At 39.7% G+C, this 24,051-nt stretch overlaps 1 protein-coding gene across 1 annotated transcript; it reads right to left on the bottom strand.

Moving 5' to 3' along the window:
- Positions 1-3,768: 3,768 nt before the first annotated feature.
- LOC118512422 (zinc finger protein 2 homolog) lies at positions 3,769-13,515 on the bottom strand. The gene is made up of 3 exons (XM_036056825.1): positions 13,074-13,515; positions 6,014-6,254; positions 3,769-5,916 (listed from the first exon to the last, which is right to left on the bottom strand). Exons 1-3 carry the CDS (start codon positions 13,079-13,081, stop codon positions 4,687-4,689), a joined length of 1,479 nt encoding a protein of 492 aa, XP_035912718.1. The 5' UTR covers positions 13,082-13,515; the 3' UTR covers positions 3,769-4,686.
- Between the last annotated feature and the right edge of the window lie 10,536 nt (positions 13,516-24,051).

The following is a 24,051-nucleotide window of genomic DNA, read 5'->3' as shown; positions in this document are numbered from 1 at the left end:
ACAAATCCATAGATATCAGCACGCGATTCTGTGATAACGGCATGTGATTCGACCATAGTGTGACGCATTCGATGATGATGGCTCGCAATTCGCGATTCGACTTTAACTGTAATTAGGATTTTTTTTATTCGTAAGGAACGGCCTGTCCGTATTGCTTGAAGCTAAATTATTAATATTAGTACAATTCACGATGGTTTGGAGACATTTCCTTCTCCAAACCGTGAAAGGGCACCTTATCCCAGGTTGTAAATAGGATTATACATGCGGACCAAATCGTTCTCAGGAGGTCTATTTTATCCTGATTGCTTTTTGTCTCTTAGCTTGACAGAGCAACTGACAACACAATGTTCCGATTTTTTATTTTACCACACATGGAGTTCAAATCCCATCCAGATCGGCCCCCCGTACTGATACAACCACGTAGTATTATTAGGTCTAGGAAGCCAGAAACGATAGGCATAAACTAAGAGGTCGTCAAGCCAAGAAGAGGAAGACAAATTAAGAGGAAAGTCTAGGTCTTTTGTAATAAGTAGTGGATAAATTAGCTCTTTTTATCCACTAGTGCACTAAGACGAGGGACGTGTCTGGGACGGGGTAAGAGAGAAGGTTGGGCTAGCCACAGTTATCCTCAGAGTTCTAAATTAAGCATACTCAAAAAAAGAATATTTCTCAGTTTATAACCGTTTCTAATTCAACACTATTTATTCCTTGTTCTTATTTAGAAAATTTGTTAGTCACGTGTTCCTCAATGTAATTATCTGCTTCACATCTTATTTTTGTCTCATCACGATTCTTGTTTTTTTTTTTGACACTAGAACTTGGTAAAATGGTTTCAGTCTGCCATAGCTGGCTTTCTTGAGTTGATTGTACCTGTAGCTGGATAGTAAAGTCCTGCGTTTGGGATGGTTCCGAAAATTGCCATATATTCAAGCACGTGTTATCAAATGAGTGAAGAGATTTTTCACTAACATGATTGGCAATTTCCCAATTGAACTACAGTGTTGTCAATAGTGTTCTAAACATTTTGACACTAAGGGCCACTTATTTTCGTCTTGTATCTAGTCTTACTGTCATTTGTGCTAAGGTCATGAATAGATCACGAAACATGATGGTTTCACTGTCATGTTTCACGAGTGAAATAGTCTTGCGGGCGGAGTTTACTATCCCGATTAAATTTCCATCTACCTTCGCTTGCACGAAACAGCATGCCTAACAAGTGCCCTTTCACTTTGATTGTGTGAAGGATGCCTTGAATTTTTCATGCAGTCTCGTGCAAGATCGTGGCGTTTAACGATTCATTTCTTAACGTTCAAGGGAGGTCGTGACCTGTGACGAGTAAGTTCACCTTTCTTTCTAATCTTCTCTGTGCAGTACCTACCGTGTATGACTGGTCCGGTGCGGTGACAAAGCTTACAGAACTGGGAAATGATAAAACGATTGTCTCTGATGGAAGAATAATGCTTTTATGACTTACATACCATGTTTCATTCATGATGCTTTTACGAGTGTTTCCAGCGTGATGTCGGCAATGTCGAACCGGGTATGCGTCGTGCATGATGTACTCAATCAGTAGAAAGCCTAGCAAAAACTAGGCATGGTTTTTTTTCGCATGGTCCTTTAGCCCGTTGTAATTAATAATAAATTTGTTTTTTTTCACCACTGCTTGGGATTGAAGAAGTTTTTTGCTAACTTCTAAGCAATATCAGAATTGTATGTTTTTCTTAAGAAAGTTCTCGCAGTGTGATGCTTTAGAATTTATTATGCCGGGTTTTGGAGTGATTGTTGTAACAATATTGTTATGCATGTTTGTTAAGCTTCTTTCGTAACTTTTATTGAAGTACGATGACACTTCGATTTGAAACAACTTGACACTGGATGCAAAACCGAGTGGGTGAAAATACAACAAAATCGATTCAAAATCAGTGTTATCATAGTGAGACCCGACTCGGGAAGCGCTAGGTACGAAGCTGCAGAATAATGATTTTTAGCTTCTGGAAAGGACTTGTTCACTCAGAGCACGTACACAAACGGCCAAAATTTGAGACGACACGTACGCGATGGCAGCGTGGCATACGTACTGGCCGTGGTAATGCCGAGCCTGCCATAAAGGCTGCTGCGCCAGATACGGAGCCATTGGAACATCCCGAAGGTTGTGCCAGGGAACGGATATGAGTTGCGCATCGGGTGGATGGGTTGAGAAGCGGAAACGTGATGGTATTAGTGGTGCGGTAGCAACGACTTTAATATTTGTTGGAAGGGCGGCAGGTTGTAACACAGCAGCGGTGGAAGTGTTGCGGATGCTACAAACGATTTCTCTAGCGCACGGATAATGAATTCAAGTCACACGATCTCGACAGAACAATAAGACATAATCAAGTTGGGCTAGCAGCACTGGCCAGTGCTGCGTTGGAGGTGAAAAGTGGCCGCCCCATGCGATCGACGGAGAATCGATGAAATCACGCATGGCCTTTGCTGGTGCAAGAAAGGCGTGACCATTATTTAGTTTACTTTACATATCTAGGAATATCAGTATTTCTAAATAGAAATGTCCCCAAAATCTTCAGCCTTTTCATAACAGATTTTCACGAAGCTTTGAACTTACTTAATCTTAAAAATATAAATTTCTCATCTTATGCAATTGTATTTTCTCCGACAATTTAAGTATTACAAGCTTAAGCATACTGAAACTTAAAATTTGTCGAAAATCTGATTGCTGTTAGAAGTATTAGTAGTATGAAAAAGGATCTAAATAAGGCAATAAAAGCAATACGAAACTCTGTTTTAAGTTTTATCCGTAAGGTATTTCCCACACGTACGGTACATGCATCTTCGGCTCAATAATGGTGATGTATTGATTTGATTCTTTTTGTCCTTGCTGAAGGGAAGATGGGTGCCTCGTCCACGCAGGAACGTCATGTCTTGTTTCTCATTCGAGGTGAAGAAGATTTGAGGCAGAAAGAGCGTAAAGCAGAATCCAAATACACCTGCACGATATAATACCACCTTTGCGATTTGAAATCTAAAATAATAACTATAATTAAAGGTCACAATCATGCAAGAGCATCAATCAAACCATCGGTTCCGAATCATATATCATTGAAAATTATGAATGCTTCATATGATTTGGGTCATTTGATTGTGTTCAATACTTTTGCCCAATCTGCAAAACACCGACATCCGCAAAAGTAAGGAAATCATACAGTTGTAGCTCTGCTTTATGAGCATATGCTCAGTACTTTGAATATTATAAAATTATATCAATCAAAGAAATCCTATTGGATGATGCGTCAAGAAGTCAAACAAAATTAACAAAGTCGCATATATTTTCTGCACGTAAAAATTCATTTTTAGATAAGAAACCGGGCAGCTGTTACCGAAAGCAAAAAAAGAAACAGTACTGGCCAGCTTGGGACTATATGCCGCTGTACGCTGGAATGCAATAAAAGAAATGTGGACCCGCGCCTCAACAGTTAGCAATTTTTCAACAGCATTTAGTACGCGCAGTACGGTGCTTTTGTGCATCAAAGAAACGTGTAATTTGAGCAATTCAATTTTGTTTTCTCCTTTGTCCTTGCTGTTCTGTGCCCTGCGTTTACTGGATGGAATGGATGGTCAAAAACGTAGCACCATAATTTCGCGCGTGTACGTGATTGGCGTAAGCAAAAAGAAAACAAAACTGTGTTTACTGGATATGGCACATGGTGCACTGCCGTGCTGTATGAAGGGTTAGTTTGTAGCGTATCGTTCGTAATATAAAACACAGCTTGGTGTGTTTGAATTTGTGAGTTTTATTGAAATGTCCATCCAAGACACAACATATATTCACAATATTCCATAGATGTGATTTAAAAACAATGGTTTAATTTGATATTTTGTAGTAAACTGAAGCTTCAATATGCCATGAGAAACCTGTGGCAAACCAGTGGATGATTAGTTAAATACATACACCAAGCAAACATGAGGTCGCAATTCAATATCAGGGTATAATTAACATTATTAAAAATATGAAATCGTTCACGAGAATCATCCGCACAGTGCCTCCCATCAAATTCAGTTTTGATTTTCTAAAATCCCATTCCCCACTTGCAACCCTTCAAAACATAATAATAGTTTTATTATGCACCCATTTGGTTCCATTCCGATGGGATTACAGTATTACAGTTGGGAAGTTTCTGCTTCCCAAGATGCAGAGGAATATCTTTCAATTAGTTAGTTTATTGAAAGACCCTCTTGCTTAGGGTTTCGTTTAAGACACTATCCTTGCTCGATATGGTACGTCCGTTAAGGAAGTAACTACTCCCACAAGAATTATTTTCAACACCTTGCACAGGACCGTGCTGCGAGCCCGATTCTCATGTTTTTGTGGGTAGCACATATGCATAAGAGATAGACAACTCAGCAAAGACGACCGTAGATGGAACGCATTGGGAATGTTTTCCATTATTACCTTTTGTTTCCATTAATCCGGGCTAGATACGGCGAGAGGACTGTCACAAAATGTGGTTTGTGACGGTAATTAAAACACTGATCTTATCCTGTAGTTACTTTTGCTGGCCCAGCGGTGCAAACTTTTATGTATATATATTTCATACACTCAGAGAGAGATATCACAGAATTTGTTCTTATCGTTCAGTTAATTTAACCTGTGCCTCTATCGCTCCACTAGGAACAACCCAACGCAGTCAGTTAGGTGTGGTTGAGGTTGAGGATTCCACACATCCCACACTGAAAGGGACAATCGTCGGCCTCGTGCAGCTTGAAATGGGTACGCAGTTCCTTCTCCTCCCGGAAAGATTTGCTACAGATAACGCATTTGTACCGAGATCGTCCCTTTTCACGCACACTGTCCTCGGCGATGTGTAGCTCCCGTCGATGGGCGAGCAAGGCATCGGGTCGTTCGAAGACGCTGCTACAGATATCGCAAGTCAGATTTGTTGAAGCACCAGCGCCCTTTCCGTCTCTTACCGCTGAACCACGCATACAGCCGTGTGATTTGTGGTGGAAGGTGAGATGACTCAGTTTGCTGAACTGTTTGCCGCACTCCGTACAGTGGTGTTGAGCTTCGTCCCGGTGAATTTGGGTATGGCGCTGGAAGGAGTTTTTGTACGCGAAGGTTCGGCCACACTGGCCACAGCAGTACTTCTTTTCCTTGGTGTGCGTCATCAGATGATCCTGGTAGTGGGATTTGAACCGGAAGGTCTTGGAGCAGGTCGTACACTGATACGCGTGATTACCCGTGTGAAGCTTCTGGTGCGCCTTCAGATTGCAGGACTGGGTGAAGGATTTGCCACACTCATCGCATTTGAAGGGGCGTAATCCGATGTGTACTTTTTCGTGTTTTTTGAAAGCAAATTTAGATTTGAACGCTTTCTGGCACACCGGACACTCGTAGTCCCGTTGCTCCTTGTGCAACTCCCGGTGGACCGTAAGAGCGCTGCCCTGGACGAACGTTTTGCAGCAAATGTCACAGCGGAACGGACGTTCGCCCGTGTGGATGCGAAGATGCTGCCGAAGGTTGGAGCGTAGTTTGAACGTTTTCTCACACACCGCACATTTGTTGCAATTTTGTCCCGGATGCTTCGTAACGTGATGCTCCCGGAGGTGTTTCTTCATCGTAAAACGTTCGTTACAGATTTCGCATTGATAGCATTTGGATTTGTCTTTTTTCTGCTTGCAACTGTAGTCCTTCGGTACAGGTGCGTCAACAGATTTGGAAGCATCCAGAGCGTTGGTTTTGGTACTTGCTTGATCGTCACTCGAGTCTTCCGTGTTGCTCAACCCTATACCTTCGTCAAAGCTTGACGATGAATCTTCTAACACTATTTCACTACTAATAGGAACATATTCTGTTGCGTTAATGTTGCAGTCAAACATCGGAACCTCATCACAGTGCTCAAGCACATCCATTTGTGAGTTCTGCGAAGAAATGGGTGCGATATGCAAGTATGACACAGTTGAATCAAAAACATTCTTATTTGCAACAATCACATTTCCTGTTTAAATATTTTCTTACCATTTTATCCGACGAATTCAGCAGCAGTAAATCGTCTTTCATGATGTGCTGCATCAGTCTGTCCTGCATTGCTGTATTCTTCGTCACTGTTTCGGGTGACCTTACTGCAATCGATTTGGCATTGTCCATACTATCGTCTTCGCTCTCCATTTCATTCACTGAAACAGTCACATATTCTAGCGAGGAAAACTGTACAGCAGGTGTGTACTCGACCGTATGGGGGACGCACACGATGACGAGTCTAAGGGAAGACAAATGAACAAATTATACGATATTAATAATGCTATTACCGCTGCAAAATTAGAATAAAGCAATATTATATTTTATCAGTAAACAGGACTGGGATAGCATAGAAAAGGTGGGGAATCTTCCGTTGAGATTTGTTTCCAATAAAAGAGGCATATTCTACACATGAGGATTCATTTGTGGGTTTGAAACCTGCCAGAAGCATTTCGATCTTTTCTTGTTCGTTTCGATCTCATTTCTATAAGTATTACAAAAATTTTTCAGCAATACGGCCAGGCCGTTCTATAAGAGAAAAAAAACACAAGTACTCCCTGACAACAGTATACCCTTCCCAAATACGATTGTACTGAGAGGCAACCTGTTGTTAGCCGTACATCATGTCAGTGTCACATATTGCATCCGTGGCCGTTTATCCCATCGCCGGATAATTAACCATCCTGAACCCGAATCTTCCGTTATCGGTCAACTATTTTTTTCCTTATGGGCGAAGGAGTGACAATAATAGTTCCACATTTACTTTCCTCTTGCGTACCGGCATGCGTTCCAGAAAGCATTTTTCATCTTTCTGCAGAAAATGATTTATGGTCGCCAAGAGTGCCGTTTATATACGTTCTTTTTGCGAATGAGACATAATTTACTGCTGTCAATATGGCATTAGACGCGTGACATTGGACTTCTTACTGGAGGTGAAGCTAGGCTGTTGGTGTCTTTGGAACCAACCTCGAACGACCGGTATGCGTTTTTCACCCTGGACACTAGGGACAGCAAGCGAGCAGCTCGCTGTTGCTCAGGGCATAGCTCAATCGGGGCTTTTTCAGCGCCTGTCAGTGGAGGGTTGTCGCACTACGGTATAATTTGTTTTGCTCAAAACATTCGCTTAACAAATACCAACATGCTGTTACTGCAAGGTGTAAAGGACGTGAAGGGTGCAAAGTAGAAACCAAGGTTCATAAGGGAAGCGAAAAAAAAAACTGGTCAGAACAAATTGTCTTTTTAACGCGTTCAAGTTTCCCTGCCGTCGTTGGCTCGTGGAATGCCGAGCATCTAAGAAGTGTTGAATCGCCAGTCGCTACTTGCCGCCACCATTTCGCGATTAATTAATCGTCCTTAGAACGAGTAACATGAATGAGAATTAGTACGCTAGGGGTAGCTGGACAAAAAAGAAAAAAAGGAAAACATCACACAGCACGAAATGAAACAAAACGAATCGACCGCGGCAAACGTTAAAAATTTACGCATTTTCATTAAAAGGCAGCTTGTGAGGCGTGAGGCTGTAAAAATGCAAATTAGATTACATCCCGGGTTCAAAGATCAAAATTCCACACGGAAGCAAAAACCGTTATTTCGTTATTCAACGCTTCCTTGAATCGGGCCATTCAGTAGGGAGATGACACTGGTAGCAGAAAAGGAACGAAACTTACCTTTTGCTCTTCAAAGTGTATCAATACACCTAACTGCTCTAAATCCGATCGGAATGTATAGAAGCAGCACAACAAAAAAAGGTTTACTGTTCATGCTTTCCTTTGCAGTCTACTGCACACCGGAATGTAGGTAATGCATTCAAATTGACATTACTATTTTTTCGATACCTTCCGCATCCACTCAAAACGGGTTTTTCTTAAAGGTTCAGTTTTTCACTGCTGTCAATTTCCCTGCATTTTGAAGTCACGTGACCGAAATCAACTTGATTACTAGCAGATCCAATGGGGGAAATCAATCGGTACCGTTCCATGCACTGGCAGCATCCTTGTCGACTGAAATATCGATACGCTAGGACAGTATTGTAATGACAACGCACTTCAACTGCCTGTTTTACATTTACTGTTTCTCTGCTGAAAAACTGAAAGTGGCGCTTTTCCGCAATCCTTCGTATCGCGTATGATGCTTGTACCTTACAAAGCGCCCTGCCAAACTGTTGTCGAACTTTGGGCGGCCTACCCAGGGTAACATATGCAAAATAAACGAATATTAACTTGGGATTACAATAATTTTCTTCAATTGTGAAAAATAGCTTCCCCTTCCAGCACCGCTTGCTTGCTGCCTTGTTCAGCGCGAAACACTTGTTAACAATGTTCTTCCAAACGACCAGCCCGTTAACAAATTCAGCTTATCGCACGCGGTGAAATCGGCAACTTTTCTATTAAAATGGGGTGCAACATCGGTTGTTAGATCATTTTTCTCGCCGAAAGTATTTTTTGTCACCGTCCAGTATCTTTTTTGTTTCGTTTTCCTCACAACCCGGCAAAGATGCCACTCGCAAGAATGGCAATCACTTCGCACCGGTTGGGTAATGTTATTCGCGCTGTTTAACTGTGCAAAGTTGTGCGTCGAATATAGTCGAAAGCAAAAAAAAAAATGCTGCGAGCACGCTCGAAAAGATTGAAACAATTTATGTTCAAAATAGTTCACAAATGCTTTCCGTGCGTGGGGAAGAAGACTATGCTTCTTTTTTTCTTTCTCTTGATTGCCAAAGTAAACTGCCTCATCTTGTAAGGGTGCCTCATCCTACTGAATAGGGGACACTTGCTTTACTCTCTATATAAACGATGTAAATTTGAGGGTCGAGCATCTTCCTCCTTCATACGTGTAATCGATTTAGAGTGACTGATTTGAATGTGACTAATGCCGCTGTATCAATTGTGCATCAATTCGTGGCTCGGCTAGCAAGATGTGTCCGTTTGGGTTGACTTAACAAATATCAAATTTATGGTTGTTTAGCACACACATGTAAGACAATAACATCTTGCGTTCAATCGCATTTGGAAGTAAGGTTCACCCATGCGGGAGCAAATTTGATGGTCTTGCGACTTGCCTAGTTCGTTTTGCTGGTATGATTGGATTTGAAATTAGCATATTTTTGCAAAACATTTTTATGGTGCGCTCCAGTTTTTGTTTTTTTTTTAACTGGCCCACGTGCTTAACGGGTTCGAAGGGAAACAATATTAGCATTTTTAATTTGCTGTAACAAAGAGGCAGAAACGTTGGAATAGCTAGCAGAGTACAAGAATATTGTGAAGGTGAATTTGCGCAGTTTAATAACTTAGTTTTTTTTTACATTTATAACACTGTATACTACTCTTCTTAAATTACATTTAAAGTTATATAATCTTTTTGCAAAAAAAATAAAAAAAATCTTTTTTATAAACCTTCCATAACCAACTGATGATCTGTGTTTAACACTACAAGTGCGAGAGGTTAATCAGACTTACGTATCACGTACTGTATTGGTGACGACTTCCAATTTGTTATCGAATCTACCTCATGTTTCTAATGGCACTTGACTATTTGTATAAAAATGAGCCTTTGCTAAACTGTAACTATTCTATTTAATACATAAATAGAAGACTTTTTTAACTCTACTATCGACAATATAGCCGCCCTTTATGAATAGCATGAATCTTCTGCTATTGGTTCCCTTGTATCATTTCTAGTTGATTTACCTGTTTTATTCCAAACGGACCGGTTTGAAAGCAAAAGTTTAAACTGTTTCTTCTAAGTAAAAAAAGCGGAGGTCTAGTTTTCTGGCTAGATATTAAACGTCAAGATATTCATCGAGCATGTTCTGATTCAATTGCTTGATTTGAGAAACCATTAGATGCGCCTGGGTCATAACATTGAATACCGTGAACTTGAGACATCTCTGCCTTTGTTCCAACATGACTTATTTTATTGTTCTTGACCACATGATAAGAGAGACAGTCATCCGAATTTAAAGAAATGTTCCAGTATACAAGGGAGAAGGGAGCAACTTTTCGGCATCTCATTCTCAACAACGTAATGTTGGAGTTGCATCTCACAGAACCGAACAGAACAGAATTGATGAATACAATTGTTGAATTTATTCGCACCAATTTGAAAGTATCACAGTGTAATCAAAGTTTTTTGCGAAACACTTTTCTAACAAATGGTAGTCGATCTCGTCGGAACAGATTGCATTGCAATGACTTATGTATAGGATTGAAAGTACATAAAATTGTTCCTTGATATTGTTTACAAATGCCTTGGTACGCACAGAGCTGATTTGAATATGAGATATTCACGTTGTATTCCGTATTTTGGCAAGTGATGTATGTCGAATGTTGCTAGATTTGCTTGTTATATTTAACAATAATCTGTTAATCTATCTATCTAAACAATAATCTTCGTGATCAAGAATATAGTAATCATGGTCAGGAGTTTTAATAAACTGCTTTTAAGGCTTTATATATAAAATTATTCGAGCAGGCATTGTAATAGGTACCGGTGCCAGTTTCCACACGACATAACCGTTTATTGCATCCCGTCCAGACCGATTCTCGGTACGCAGTTAGGGTGTAGTCAAGTTAAGATAGTCATGACTGGCAAGCCAGGGCCTCTCGAGGTTGTACAGCCAAAGATGTAAAATATCTATTCAAAACAACCAAAGCACGAAGTACGAATATTTAGGCTTTTTGGTCTTTGGATTAAAATTCGCAAGATTGACTATCTAGCCCAGTGCTCCATCAAGTTAAGGAAGCCAGGGATGGTAGGCCAAAGACCTCTTGAGATTGTAGAGCCAAAATGGGGTCGTGATGGCTCAACTTCTTATCCGTGATGGTGGGCTTGATCCAGTTGATAATATTTTACAATTAGTTTTAATCTTCCAATTGTATTTTCAATCGCCTTCTTCCAAGACAGGAACAAATTAATCATGAATTTTACTATAATCTCTTAATTAGTTTTTGAACATGTCTTGTCGTTAGTCCGAACACTTCTCAGAATAACTCTAATGAATAGCTAGAACATGATCAAATATCAAATTTTGATCACTTTTACTGGTAAACCTATCTAAAGTCTGAAAGGTAATTAAATTTCCCCTTAGCATGCTCATGCTCATTGCCGATCCATGCACCAATACCGATGTCAATCGTAATGAAGAAATAATTCCATCGCATTACATTATTGCTTACCTGCATAAATAGCAGTGCCATAAACTTGTCTCATTAATTTCCGTGCATGGGAAATGCCTTGCAGGGATTAATGCAACAAATGAAAGAGCGTGCTTAGCAGGCTCTAAGTGACTGGTGCAGTAAACAGCGCTACGTGTTGAACCATTGAAGGGTGCCACCTTTTAGACGAGAACGCCCCACATCTGTGGCGAATCATGGTGCCGTATCGTGCAGTGTTTATTCCAGATTCTCTTATACTCGTTCATCCGGGCTGCCGTAACCTGTTAGCAGCGGGTGCTGGCCAAAAATGGCTCACTCTTCGCTCATAACGTAATTACGGGAGTGGTATTACACAAATTGAGCATTTATGAAAATGAGCTTCACTTTCGGTGTTCTCTATGATTCGTTTTTTTCTTAGGGGAATGCAGTGTGTGTCGGCGTAGAGGCTGAGCGGGAGCTGGGCCATGAATCGATTGTGTTTACGACGGAATGTCAAAGATTTCGTTAATGTCCGTGGTAAACCGTTGATGGGGAAAAAGTTTAGCGTATTCTTCCTTTCCGACAGTGCACGTGCTTGCTTGCTCTGGATGTAGCAGCAAGCAATAAGGGGGATATGCGGTTTGGCGGTCGCCCTTTGACAGGACATGAGAAACGAATGTTCCAATCATGGCTGTATTGTAAATTGTAGCATTGAAGCGGCTAAAGAAAACGTCACAAACTAGCAATCAGTGATGGATTATTGAGCATAAAATAGGAAGGAAGAAAAACTCGCCCTACTGTGCCAAGCGTCGGGGAAGAGTGTGATGCGACGGGCGTTGGTAAGATAATTCTTATTAAATCTGTCACCCACAGCATTATTGACGTTCGGGTTCGAAGAATCGATCATAATTAGAAGAAAAGCATGCACTACGACATGTTTCATGGTTAGATGGTTAGGAAAATCGTGAATCGTTTGAGACGTGCCGAGTCAGAACAAGATACGTCAACAAGTCTGAACCATCACTACGTTCGATTCTATAAACTTGACTGGGTAATAGGTGTTAAATTATTTTTAACGTAATTGTCCTGCGCATTACATCGTTCAGTGCTTGTCTCATCCTCGACAAGTGAGAGACGGTCCAATGTTTACAAAAGTTTACTGAACACGCACTGGTGGAAGGCAGAAAGGCGGAAAGTGTAATGATGAGAGCATACAGCATTTCGATCATCAATGTTTCTTGTTACATGTGGAAGCAAAAAGAAAACCTGATTTCTGCGGTTTAACTGCATCTTAAAAAGTCCCATTCCGTACCTTATGTATTGTAGTACTCGATTTTAAATTCCTACGTTTTGTAGTTTTTTGTTTGTCATTTGCAGCAGTTGGCACTGCTTCCATGCATGCTGTGGCATGTCGTCTGGCGACTGGCGGTATCATGTTCTTTTTGTATGTTCTCAATCAGCCCTCTGCGCAAAACCTGTTGTCCGCTGACAGGGGGCCAGACTGCAAACAGTCGTAGCAGACTCGAAAATTGTTCTGTTCTGTGCTGCTGGCGAAACCGTTGATTGTGCTTGTACTGCAGAAATTCGATTCTTGTCTTGATTCCTCATTTGATATTTCGTGATTGATTTCTGTAAAATCAATTATGTGCCGATTTAGCCCGAAAGAGACAACTGCGCCTGTCAACCTGCGATCGAATGATCACCACGATGCATTGAACAGCGCGTGTAGCGCATGGTTTTAAATGTGCGGAATTTGAAAGAATATTTTCGAACGCGTCTATGTTTTTTGTGGCACTTTTATATTGTAGCGTTGTACTTAAACAATTTTCAACCAACTTCATTCCAATTGTTTCACCACTCTCAAGGAAGGTTAACAGTTTTGCAAATGTTATTGCTACATAAATGACAATAATGTATTTTTAACTTACGAATTCATTTTGACTGTTTGTTTTATTTTCGGCGAGTAATCCTAAAAGCTTAGTTCTGCCACTTTAGTATTATATAGTTTGCACTACACTTGAACTTTCTCCTATGTTCTTGATAGATGTCTGGAGTTGCACCACTTTTTTCGTACTTCAACGTTAACACGTTATTCACATCACCACCGTATCATTTGTATTATTGCTCGTGAACAATTAGTATAAGCACTGTTGTACATAATTGTATCAATATTTGTATATTAAATTATGCAATGCACTTGAGCTCCAATCGCACAAGTAACAAACACTTTCAATAACCCCAATGATCACTTGTAACGTTGTAAAACCGATTAACTTTTCAATCCGGTAAACTGTATCTGCCACTCAAAGCCAGCTAACACGTCTGCTGGCAACAGCGACCAGTGCCAGACTGGTCTTCATTGTTTATGCAGCACATGCCGCCACCGTTTTCCGTACAATACTCGATTTTTCTTTCCTATTGCATCCCGATGCAGGATGCGTAAAGGAAGAAGTGTAAGAACGTGGAGCCACGTTACGGAAATGAGACAACGTGCTTCAAACTGTCAGCACTGCCCGGTCCCTGGCAGATGGATAAGCGAGAAAAGCGATATTGGGAGGAACGTCTCGCGGGAGACAACAGGGCGCATGTGCGGTATCTTATTTTGCTTTTTGCTGCATCCACTACAAATACGGCACCGACAGCGGAACAGGTAGAATGTTAAATACATACGTTTTTGTTGGGCCACAAATTCCTTCACTGCATAGGAGATCATTTCGAATCATGTGCATGCTTTATCGGAGCGTGTGTAAGTTGTAGAAATTAAGAGGTAAAATTTTAAGCAATATAAATTTTATCATAAATTGTTTATTTATCACATGGATATTAATATGCGCTCAAACAAATATCTACATAAAAGCAGAATTTTCATCTTTCTACCGAAAACCGTTTTTCAATAATATTCACACTCACAAATTTCCATGAAATTTATTTAAATGATAGACAATGGTACGATACGAGAATGTCGCAAGTGTACACACTACATTTGTAGCAACTGTATGCAGAGCGTATCGTGTAGCGGGATCAGCCAATCAGAGCGAAGCAAGCGAAGGGAAGTGTGACTTCGGTGGGACCAATCAGGAGCGTTGTTTCGTATGACGGAAAAAACAGTATGCAAGAGCATGTCAAGAATTTTAAGCATATATCAATGGTAGTTCATATGTTCATATTGAAGTTCAATTTGAACGTACCCTAAAGTAGTGCACTAGTTACATGTTAATATTTTTTGGGACTTAACATAACTATTAAAATTAATTCTACTCTTTAAATCTTCACGAGAAAAAAGAATTATAAGAAACAACACAATTCAGGTAATTATGAAAATTTAAAATCATGTAGGGTTTGTTTCATGCTAGTAGGTTTGTTTTTACGAAACAATTCATAAAACCCTTTTGAACTCAATCAATCTAAATGACTATTAGTGGCTCAACTGCTTCAAGCTCATTATAAGAACTTCTAACAATCTAACAATCTCATATTAAAAACAAATAAAACAAATAAAAAAAAACATTTGAACAAATATCTCAACTATCGTTTCAAACGTTAGCTCATAATGATTTGACGTGCTCTAAAAATGTAAAAAATATGTTTAAAATACATAAATCTCTAATTCAGTTATTATGTGGACGATTAAGCAAACCTTGTCGAGCTAGAGACATCACAACTAAAATCTTGTATAATTTTATTTAAAAAAGCTTCTTCTTCTTTCTTGGTGTAACACGACCTCTTAGGTCATACCTGCCATTGTTGGCTTACTTGACATCAATAGACATTGTTACCGCATAATAGTTGGTAAGTCAGTCCTCACTAGGGAGGAACGGTCCAGATTAGATTTGAACCCCGGCCCTGCCGTGTGAAGACCAGCGCCGCTGTTGCAACCGGTACGGTCAAAAAAATGGAGATGAGATTTGATGTCTGGTCCTGGTCGATATTGGAAACCGACATTAGAATTAGTATATAGTAGAATTAGTATACCAATTGGACAATTATTAGGCACAAATAAACACAACGATATGTTAAGCAGAGCTAAAGAACCACGCGACGCGATGACGAACTAATTAATAAACATCCGAAACGCATTATATCCTATACCTTTCAGCGGATATTCCCTAATGTGACAAAGATACGGCAAGTTTGAATTGAGTTTCAAACGAAATAGCTACTCCGGTGCGAAATACTGTTGTGAGGATGACCATCCAATAACCAACAACGTGGTATCAATAAGTCTATTAAGCCAGCATATGGACGACAATCTAAGTTAAACAAGTCTTTAAAAGATCATAGAGCAACAGCTATATCTAATGCTCTGATTGATTGAAGACTGATTTTTATCTACCAATTTACATTGCTAGAACCATTAGAAGATAGCTACACTCACATTACATTCAAGGTGGTATTGCACTCTGTTCTGTCAGACTCAACCGATGTTCCAGCAGACGTTCTTCAGGGAACTCTATGGATACCTTATACGCGCATGATATCCACACGCACTCTTACCATCACGAGCTATTTCAGTGCGCAGATGTTCAGAATCAACCTTGGTAAGAATAGGGTGAAATGTTCGCATCGCTAGAGAAGATCTCTTTTCCTTCGCATAAACAATTATGCTAGATGGAACATCTGTCTCATGATCACCTTCGCTAAGACACCTGGGACTTTCGATTTTAAGATACTCTTCCGTTGACCGGTGGATGATGGTTTTGCCAGAAGACTAAATAATCTGCCGCATATTCCAACAAACTAGTAATATACTAGCAAATTTTAATTCTTATGATTATTCATGTCAGTCCAATGCGAGACGCATGCTAAAGGACTCACCGCAGAATGGCTACCACAAGAATTTATTGCAAGCCGCTCCTTATTGAATCTTATTCGACAGTGAATGGTTAAAGCTTATCATTAGTAATAATTAGAGCAATAAGTTACACAACAATAATCATGCTCCATCTCTGCTAATAATCAACTCCTACTACGATCACCATACAGATCTGTACTCAATTGCGGGGAAAAACCAATTGTGGAAGTGATGTGATGGGATAATTGCTGTGGTTTCTCCTCTATATCGGTGCTGACTTTCACACTAGAGTACCAGAAATCGAATCTCGCCCTTGCCATCTACCCGTACACAGTACTAAGTATTCAGCTACGGGAGGAGGTCTAAGGCAAGGAGGTCAATAATAATGATAGACCAAAACCTCTTGAGGTTTCAGAAAACTTTTTAATATATATTAAATAATTTTTTAGTTCACTTGTTGTGTTACACTTGAGCTAAGTGTTCCCTGTGCATAATAGATATGTGCGTACTTGATAGGTATTTACGTTATTCCCGCGAGGAGGATTTAGTTCTCATGTTTCTAAAAGAATCATTACTAAGCAACACACTGTTTATACAGTAGAATACTGTCTTTGCAGTGTCACTGTTTTTCATAAACCTCTTCCAAAATTTAAGAATGGAAGATAGCTCAAAGATTATGAAACACACTCTTCCCAATAAACGGTACCCGGTGTTTCACGGTGGGGAATGAATCACTGTTATCTAGATTTTACACGGCAGCCAAATAAGTTTGTCACACCATTAGAACGCTGATTTTGTGTATGGTTGTGTTCGGACGAATGAAAAAAAAAGAGAACCAGACCAGGTAGCTTTCTATCCCCGGGTAAATGAATACATCGTATAATTTAATCATAAAAGTGCAGCGCCACTGAAAAAACATGCAACCTCCTTATCAGAGAGTCTCCGATCAACCGTGTTGTGCGTTGACTTTACTCATCCCTTCACGTCTTCACGTTCGTTTACAATTTATCTTTCGGTCGTAAATTTCTACCGTCCAAGGCTTTGCGGATGAAGTGGCCCTGCCTCACATCCGTATTCCGATGAATTCATAAAAATGTCACAAATATGAAGAAGAGGTAAGCCGTCAGGTAGAGCATAAACCGCTCATAATTCACCGTCTTGTCGTCTCTTTTGTGAGTTTCTTTGCTTCTCGTTTTCGGTAATTTTATTTGAAGTCTTCGCCTCTGTCCCAAAAGTAGTGACTCACCAGATGTGATGAGTACGGTAAGTACGGGGTGTTGGTATAACGAGATAACTTTAAGATGCAAATTATTTTTGTTTTGATTTTGTTGTTACCTATCGCATCGATCTTGGTGAGCAAATGTCGCTTAAGCTTTATTCTGTTTGCCATCCTAACAGTACGCTTAGTTCAAAACCTAAATTAAGTACCATTTGAAGTTGTACAAATGTTTACCAACAAACAAATAAAACACCATGACATTGATGATCTCTTCTGCATGAAATGGTTAACCCAAACAGCTTTCGCACGCTGGCTGTGTTCTGGTGGTTGACATATTTTATCATCACTGTGCTCATCCTCTGGTAGCAATTTGAAAGACAAAGGTCGTGCGGAAAGGACGACTACTGGTAAAAGGAAAAAGACCCTCACGGTGTGTAAATATGAAGGGTGCTCAGCGAAGTGTTTTGCCGAAGCTATGTAACGAGGAACCGGGGTAGAATGTAGGGCTGCGTGAGGCAGGAGATGAAATGCGTAAGAAAGGATCACCCAGCAGCAGCGAGTGTTTCCATCGTAATTGCCCAACATTTACAGATGATTAATTAACCGAGTTTTTGCATAAATAAACGTATCACTATCTGATTAGAGGCAACCGATCTGCGCTTGGTAGACAGAAGACAGAGGAGGATGATTAAATATGTAAGCGAAGACAATTATACTGTTGTTTGGAAAATTGGTCCAATCGTTTGCCCTAAACTGGGTTGCTAATTTTGGCTAATCGAATCACATTAATTTTATTAGTGAGGAAGGATGGAGGGTTTTTCGTATGCGTTTAATTATCCTCTGAGAAAAGTAAGTCATGAAAATGGCAAATAAGTTTAAAATTACCATAGAAGAGATGATTTGAACGGCCTCGGAGTTCCCAAGATATTAATGATTTCACAACTTTTTATAGCAAGCGAACTTAGTCGTGAAACCCGGTCGAAGAAAGAGAATAAGAGAAAAAGAGAGATGAATAGTTGAGTTTTTTGTATAGAGCGTAAATCATTGAACAATATACTTCGTTATCAATTTATTGCTCATTGTTGTCAGAGGCATCTTTTTCTGGTTGGCGAGTCTCCTTGGCGCATCCATGTTTCGCCGTCCCATTCGCCGTTGGTACAATTGCTCGCATGAACGCCAATCATTGATTCCGTTCTATAGATCATACATAAACATTTATGGTTTGTTTTATTTACCTTCGGGGGTTTGCCTCAGCATTTATTAATCCCTTACGAAGTGCCGACCCATTGGTTGACCGGTGACCAACTCCCTAGTGGATTTGTCGTAAACAAACGGTCCGCAAGAGATCAGAGACCGTCGACCGGAAAAATGGTTTAGGTCAACCCCGTGCCATGTGTGTTTGACGGTGGTGAGATTCGGACCAGGGTGTATGAATTAGAGCATGGTCAATTTAAGCTATTTGCTTACCTTCTTAAGCTGCAGTGCGTGTTTCGGTATTGTGATTACTCTTCGGTTGGGAACCGCTGCTCTGGCTTCTGAATTTCATCTATTCTCTTAGCATCAAATTCTAACTTTAGCTACCAAAATTTGTATTCTGAAGAATTTGTTCGTCGTACAATAAATCGTTCAAGTATTTTATACGCTTGAAAAGTACGAACATTTATTATTACCATTATCCGCAAATACCAGCGTCCATTCATTACTTTCCTCTTTCTCTCGTTTACTCTCTTTTATTTCACACACACACACACACACACACACGCATATTTGAGAGAACGTAATTTAGATTTAGAGGGTAAGTAATCCGTTTATCAATGTCTTACTCGGGGAATGTGTACGATAAAAATATGCTAATTTTTGTTCCTTTTTCCTGGTGTCATATTTTATGAACCAGTTATACACTTTCTTGGAGCAGTAAAACGTTTCTTACGTAAAGTAAAGGGATACCTTCTGACTGCTGATGACTTGTACGAAACGTAAACAGTTATGGATGTACGAATTTTGACGGCTGACATATCGATATTGCTGAACAAGTACAATCGTACAGCATATAAAAGATGCTCGATTTACACGAGCAGCATTTACATAATATGTTGCATACCACTGCACCAGAATATACAGGAACAGCAGGATTATTTAACCATAATTCACTGGATTGAAAATATCTGAACATTTTGTTAGAGTACGCACAACATTGATAGTCCTGATCAAAATCGTCAAAAAAGGTAGCTGTTCCAGACCAATCCTTTCAAAGCGTATTCGCGAGCACAAGACAAACGTACATGCTTCGGGCAAATATGCAAATGAGTTGTTGGTGACAAAATTTAAAATAAATGCGACCTTGCCTGCTCTATTTAACACCGTCACCGAAAGCGCAAGACATGATAACAGCATTAAGATTGTTCGGCAGCAACTCAAGAAGCCACGCGTCGTCATGCACACATTGAATGTTGCATGATAAGTGCGAATTGAGAAATGAAGTGACTTCCTATTACAGAGCGGAAATCAATGTAAATGTATTCATAAATCTTTCAAAATTTTGGACGGAAAATCTTACGGCTTCTTACGCTAAGAGCATAGTTGCCCTTGAGCTAAACGTAATTTGCATATTCATTGAAAGGTACAAGACATACCTCCTCGATGTTCTTTTATCCAATCACCTTGGGCCCGCACGCTGAACGGTGTCAATCGCTGCCGATAATGACAAACATTGCAAAAGTAGCTACACATAAAATTTGAAGTTGTGGCGGTAAGGATAAGATTTTCTATGAATTTATATAATCTTATTAAAAACCAGCCTGTTTCTGATTAGGCACAAGCAAAGCAAGCTGTCGAAATATTTTTTGCCGATGGTGGGAGGAGTACTTAGCTTTTACCTGAATCCTGAGCATTAAACGACGACTTTATAGAATTATTGCTGCTCTCTTGTACATTGTAAATTCTTCAATATTTTTGCAAATAATGAATATAAAGGTAATATTTTAAAAGGCTTTTTAACAACAAAACGTTTGGGTGGCGAGTAACTTTCGGATAGTCCGGAGACCCCTGGACATCACTGCCTCTTACTAGCCGAAGACTCTTGGACGACTTCTAGTGGTCGCACACTCCAACGACGTTTGAAACTTAATTCTTTTGCAATGGCTCTTCCGCTCTGAATGGTATCTTAATAATTCTTATGAGCGTAGAGAATCAGTTTCTGATTAAGTTAAATGCGTGTCTTCAAAATAAATAAACATCGCGGTTTGAAACAGTTTTAATGACATACGAGTCATTTTTTACAAAATGTAGTAACCGAAGAAGTAATCTCAGAGATTATATATCGATCAAAATGGTAGTATACTGAAACACAAAATCAACAACGTTTCTTGTTTTAGTGCAGCTGCTACTGGACAGTACCGGTTTGGTCTCCCAATGGCTAGTCATTGGACAGGGCGAAAAATCGCCGATAATGTTTGTAAAATCAAATAACAAGCGTTTTAGCAAATTCTTAAAGATCATAGCATTAAAATACGAAAACCAATAGAATAGTCCTGGATATATGGAAAAGTGTATATAAAAGGGATATATGGGAACCAACATCTCTACAGATCGTTACTTCTAGAAATACCATTTTTGAAACGCCAGAACATAAAGCAGCACATTTTTTGTGATATCTCCTATTGCAGTATAATCGGCGCGGGTTGGCCCTTTCACTGCCTGGTTGCGTATCACTTTCTCTGCCAAGATTAAAGAACGATAGCAACAAGGGTGAAGTACTGTTCTCAGCGCATTACAGCGTGGATTAAACTCATAAATTCATACATGTATGTGACTAAGCGGATTAAAACGGTGCAAATTGAAGTGAGCTTATGGCTAAGGTTACAAAAGCAAAAAGAAAAAAATCAATCCCGTCAAAAGGTTTCGTCCATTATCGAAAAAATTCTTTACAGCCTGCACGATAAGTCTGATTTATAGCTGAAACAAAAGTTTAAAGAATTTACTAATTTCGTTTCTTTTTTTGCTTTACTCGAAAACCGAGTTGTAGCCGTGCCACTTTCTGTTTAAGAAGCATGTGATAGGATTGTACCGATAACATTGAAGTAAGCTTCGTAATATGCTAGCAACCGAATAAAAACGGTCAGTATAGCCTTAGTGACCTAGCAGTCCTGCTGATAATGGCAACGAAGTGTATACCTTTCACACGCTTTTTCGATTTCCTCAAGGGACGCTGCTATACTGCGGATTGTACAGGAAATCCCCTTCAAGAGAATTGTGTCGACGTTGGGCAAATCGGCGGTGCATATCTTAATTTTGACACTGTGCGGAAATGCGACTCTATTTCCACTGCTCACCGGGTGGATGGTGAGATAAAATACGAACGAGCAGCACAATTGCTCAGAATACAAATGTTATTTCAATTGTATTGATTTGACGAAAATTGTTCCGAATTGGACAAGTGCGTCTCAGGTCGTGTCAATATAAGTGAAATAAATAATTCATTAGACTGATAATCCTGCTGACCTATCCTGACCCTATTTCCGCAGCTATTTTCCGTACCGACATCTTAACCGATTGGTGCAAAAAGGACCGGCCGGTCATCGTCGCCTTTTTTTCCTCCAAAAACTATCCTCTCCTAGCCACTATTCTCGATTGTACTTGTTTCCGTTTCGAGAGCCCAAAACCTCCAACACATAGATAAGAACTTCCGCACGACCGTTGATTGCTGATCAAATTCCATTCTTTGCAATCGTTAGGAAGATACGGACATGCCAGCTGTCGAAGTTTTGTGTGAAGAAATAATAAAATTTATCCCATGAAGATACTCAACGCCATTTCAGATGCTGTTGAGCTGTTCCGGGATCAGGATCAGGCCCTCTTATGGACCGAGGAGACCAATAATCCTCTATCTATTTATCTGTATCAGTAGATGGTGTTTTGGTGTTACGCTAACCACAATATTATTTCAACCTTCAACGACAAAAATCGCCATCACATTTTGATCAGAATCATCAGAGAGTCCAAGTCATCGATTAGTTACAAAACACATTGCAACAAACAGATGTAACAAAAAAAAACAAATTGAAGATAGGTGTTTTTTGGGGGAACGACAAAGTTCTTCAAACGGTAGGACCGGATATCGAATCTCCTCCGTACTATCTCCCCGTGCGCTGCACTGAATATCCAGCTACCAGCAAAACTAAGACAATGAAGCTAGTATTGTCAGACATTCAGATCTCGTGATATTTTAAAACCGACGAAGAAGAATATTTTTCGAACACTAACACTTAAACCGTACACTTAAAACGCGCAACCTTAAAAGTGAGTTGCGAAAAAGTTGCTGTTGTGGCCGGGAGACTATTGGTTTCCAATAAATCAAACAGCCACAGCAGATAAGTTTACAAATACTACGAAGAGGTTCTAGCAGACGTATTCATTAATAAAAGCAGATGCTAGACTTGGTAATGCTGTATTTTATGTACGTACAGTACAAATTTTTAATGATGATTATTATCTTATCTAGAATCGTGCTTATAGTGAGCCTCATAGAGGCTCGTTTATTTGGAGAGCTGCTTCTGGCTTAAAATCTGGCTGAGCATATCAGTGTAAAGTAAATATTATAAGTGTTTGTAATAAATGTTGTTTTTTTTTAACAGTATATTGTCATATATTGCCGGCCAAATATGATTAAGAACGTAATTGAATTCGTGTCCACATACGACCGAGTGCATGGTTCGTGTGTGTGTGAGAAAGGGAAAAACCCAATTTCTATAGGATTAGCTCAGTTCGCCACGTAATCTTCCTCCAAAATTGTATCCTGTGAACCCCTTGCAATGGAGCTTGCAAATTTATGCAAATATATGTCACATCAACCCTTTCTTGCAATTGTTCGATGAAAAATTTGAATGACACTAGCTTAATTACCTAGAGCTGTGTATAGCCTCTCGTTAAATTGATTGCCGCCTCCCATTCACATTGCTTTGCTGCTTGAACAGAACAAGCACTAACCAAACAACCCCATCCTTAAAAATTGTAAAGTAAGGAATTTTTCAAACAAATGAACTATTTGCTGACAGTACGCAACAGATTGTTCGTCCCTTAGCGTAAGTAGATGAGGTGGAGCATGTCTGATTGGCTTAAAATCAATGTAAATTATTGTTTCCCCGTACGCACAGTTGTAATGAATCCAGTCAAATCAATCCTAATTTTATTTTGCCTGGTAGTAATCATGCAATGTAAACAGTTTTCGAACTTGTTGTTACGAGTACTAGCTATTTCGTGCATAATTTGACCGCACAAAATTAAGCACAATTTTGGGTTTTTTGAATTACCAGTAACCGGCATGAAAACCATTCGTTTCAGCATCGATTCCGAACCCTCGGCATTGTAGCTACTGTTGTAGGCAAAACATAAGCCTCCTCTCGTTCGGTGCTGTCGTCCATGTCCGTAGGCGGTGTCGAATGTAAACACCCTCGATTAACAATTTGAGCAGTCATGAAAGTTGTGTTGTTAGTGGGTTTATTCATATGATTATATTCTTTTCATAAATTTCACGGCCAATGGACTACATACCCTGCGGCATAATTCCCCAACCAAAAATAACTTAATTTCTTTAATTGGCTGCAAATGTCTCACAAAACTGTGGGAGGGTTTGTGAATTTGTAACACATCAAATAATATAGTTTAACAATGCTACGGTTATTCGATATAATGTTTGTGTTACGCTGAATACTTCTTCAATAGTAATGGGTACACCTGTGCATCCCTATTCAGCTAAGCAATGGATTTTCTTCTAGAAAGTGTCTTCAACATTTCTTGTTGTTGTGCACTATACCTCACAAGTTCCAGGCCTACCATTATTAGTTTCTATGAATTGACTTACTTTACCCGTAGCTGGATAGTGATAGCGATTCGATTC

This window comes from Anopheles stephensi, chromosome 3 (genome assembly GCF_013141755.1).
Source record: "Anopheles stephensi strain Indian chromosome 3, UCI_ANSTEP_V1.0, whole genome shotgun sequence".
Lineage (NCBI taxonomy): Eukaryota > Metazoa > Arthropoda > Insecta > Diptera > Culicidae > Anopheles > Anopheles stephensi.
This window is presented reverse-complemented; position numbering and strand designations above follow the sequence as displayed.

Excerpts from the sequence above, each read along its gene's own strand:
- LOC118512422 (XM_036056825.1), bottom strand. Across the intron at positions 5,917-6,013 it reads TGAATTCGTCGGATAAAATG|AACTCACAAATGGATGTGCT; the intron begins GTAAGAAAATAT and ends ATTTCTTCGCAG.